The sequence below is a fragment of the Myotis davidii genome, unplaced genomic scaffold (assembly GCF_000327345.1).
Source record: "Myotis davidii unplaced genomic scaffold, ASM32734v1 scaffold39, whole genome shotgun sequence".
In the NCBI taxonomy this organism is placed as follows: domain Eukaryota; kingdom Metazoa; phylum Chordata; class Mammalia; order Chiroptera; family Vespertilionidae; genus Myotis; species Myotis davidii.
The window spans coordinates 790,854-792,563 of record NW_006290531.1 but is presented as its reverse complement, the minus strand read 5'-3'; the positions used below and the strand labels follow the sequence as shown (position 1 = coordinate 792,563).

At 41.3% G+C, this 1,710-nt stretch overlaps 1 protein-coding gene across 1 annotated transcript in view; it reads right to left on the bottom strand.

The window, feature by feature from the left end:
• The window catches only part of LOC102758657 (guanylate cyclase soluble subunit beta-2), a 79,975-nt gene that overhangs the window by 25,613 nt on the left and 52,652 nt on the right, over window positions 1-1,710 (bottom strand). Inside the window, exon 12 of the mRNA XM_015563783.1 lies at window positions 1,556-1,706. Within this exon, the coding sequence (XP_015419269.1) occupies window positions 1,556-1,706 (151 nt within the window). The remainder of the gene's footprint in view (window positions 1-1,555; window positions 1,707-1,710) is intronic.

Here is a 1,710-nt window from a genome sequence, read left to right as displayed (position 1 = left end):
ACTGGAAAAAATCGTGCGTCTATGGATGAGGACAGTGGGTGGGGAGTGAGGGCGGAGGGTGGGGTGGGAACTGGGAGGAGGGGAGTTATGGGGGGAAAAGAGGAACAACTGTAATAATCTGAACAATAAAGATTTAATTAAAAAAAAAGACTACTCTCTCTGTTCTGTCTTACGATAAAGTATCACTTCTTTCCCCGCTATAACCCTTACACTCATCACTGACTCCTATCTTTTGCCTTCCCCGTCTTATCAGTTATGAAATCCTCCTGATTCCTACTCATGCTGTCTTAATTCAGGCCTTTCTCATCACTGAACTGCACTTTTATGGGCTCTCAGTGTGCCTCCCTCACATGTGTTCTCTGCACTGTTACCAAAATTATATTTAAAAAGCTAATCATATCACTTCCATTATAGGAAAAATACTTTATTGAATTCCCACATTTAAAATATAAAACAATTTTCTTTCCCATAGTAATCCAGATTCATCACTCTATCACCTAAGCCTCATCCCATCTGCCAGCCTCACAAGGCACCACTTTGCCATGTACCCCTATGTTCTAAGGACAATACCTACAGTATTTATTTTTACATGACCTTACCTTTCCTCTTACCATCTCACTCTCCCAAGTGCCCCCTCCTTTTTTGCTGATATTTAGCCTCATGACCCAACTCAAGTGCCACACACTTTATATAAGACTTCACAACACCACCTATTTATTCTTAATTTCCCTGTTATCTGTGTTTCCACAGCACCTTATGTGGTAGAAAGAGCATGAATTTTTGAATTTGATAAACTTATTGGTTTACTCATAAGTTGGGGTGAATGTAAATTAGCTCAGCTGTACAGTATGGATAAATAACACCCCCCCCCTAGAAATATTCAGAAAATTAAATGAAATAGCAAACATAAAATAACAGATTATAGCACAATTCTTGCTCCTAAATGAATGTTCATTTCCTTTCCTTTGGCCATACCCATGCCCTCCCCCACTAATTTATTCCATGTATATCTCTTAAACCCACAAAACTATGAACTATTTCGTGTTCCTAGGACCTGGAATAGCACCCTGGCACTAAGTACGTTCACCTTGCATGTATGGTGAATGAACACATGCCCACTACAAATGGAAAGTTCAGAGTGAACATAAGATCCTTCCTTCCAGAAATAGCTTGCTCTCCCAGAAGGGCCCCAAGAGGCACCACTTGATTTAATGCTTAGGTGTCTAATTTCCAATCATAGTGAAGAACTCTATTCATGGCCACTGAGCAAAGGCCAGTCTTCGGATGCAGCTTTAAATTTCTGGGGAACATTATATATGCTGGTGTAGCTGACAGGCATTTTTATTTAATCCCTATTTCACTTCTGTATTACTTTTATTATTCTAAAAAGTAGACAGGAGAAAACGGAGGATATATAACCCAAGATCACATTGCTCAGAAGCTATGGAGCCAGAATTCAAATCCAGATCTGCCTGGTTTCAGATCCTATACCCTTAACCACTAAGGCACACTGTCTCACACTCCGAGGTCCTGTGACAGGAAGGGAGGGCCTTACCTGCATCCACCTTTTTGCCTTCCTTCAGCTGGTTGGCCACATGTTCGGGTAGCATGGCATAAAGCAAGGTCTCTGTTTTCTTCTTTTCTATGGCCAAGTGTTTAGAGAGAACCCGCAGCTCTTCCTTCTTCCTCTCCAACTGGGTGGACAGCTCC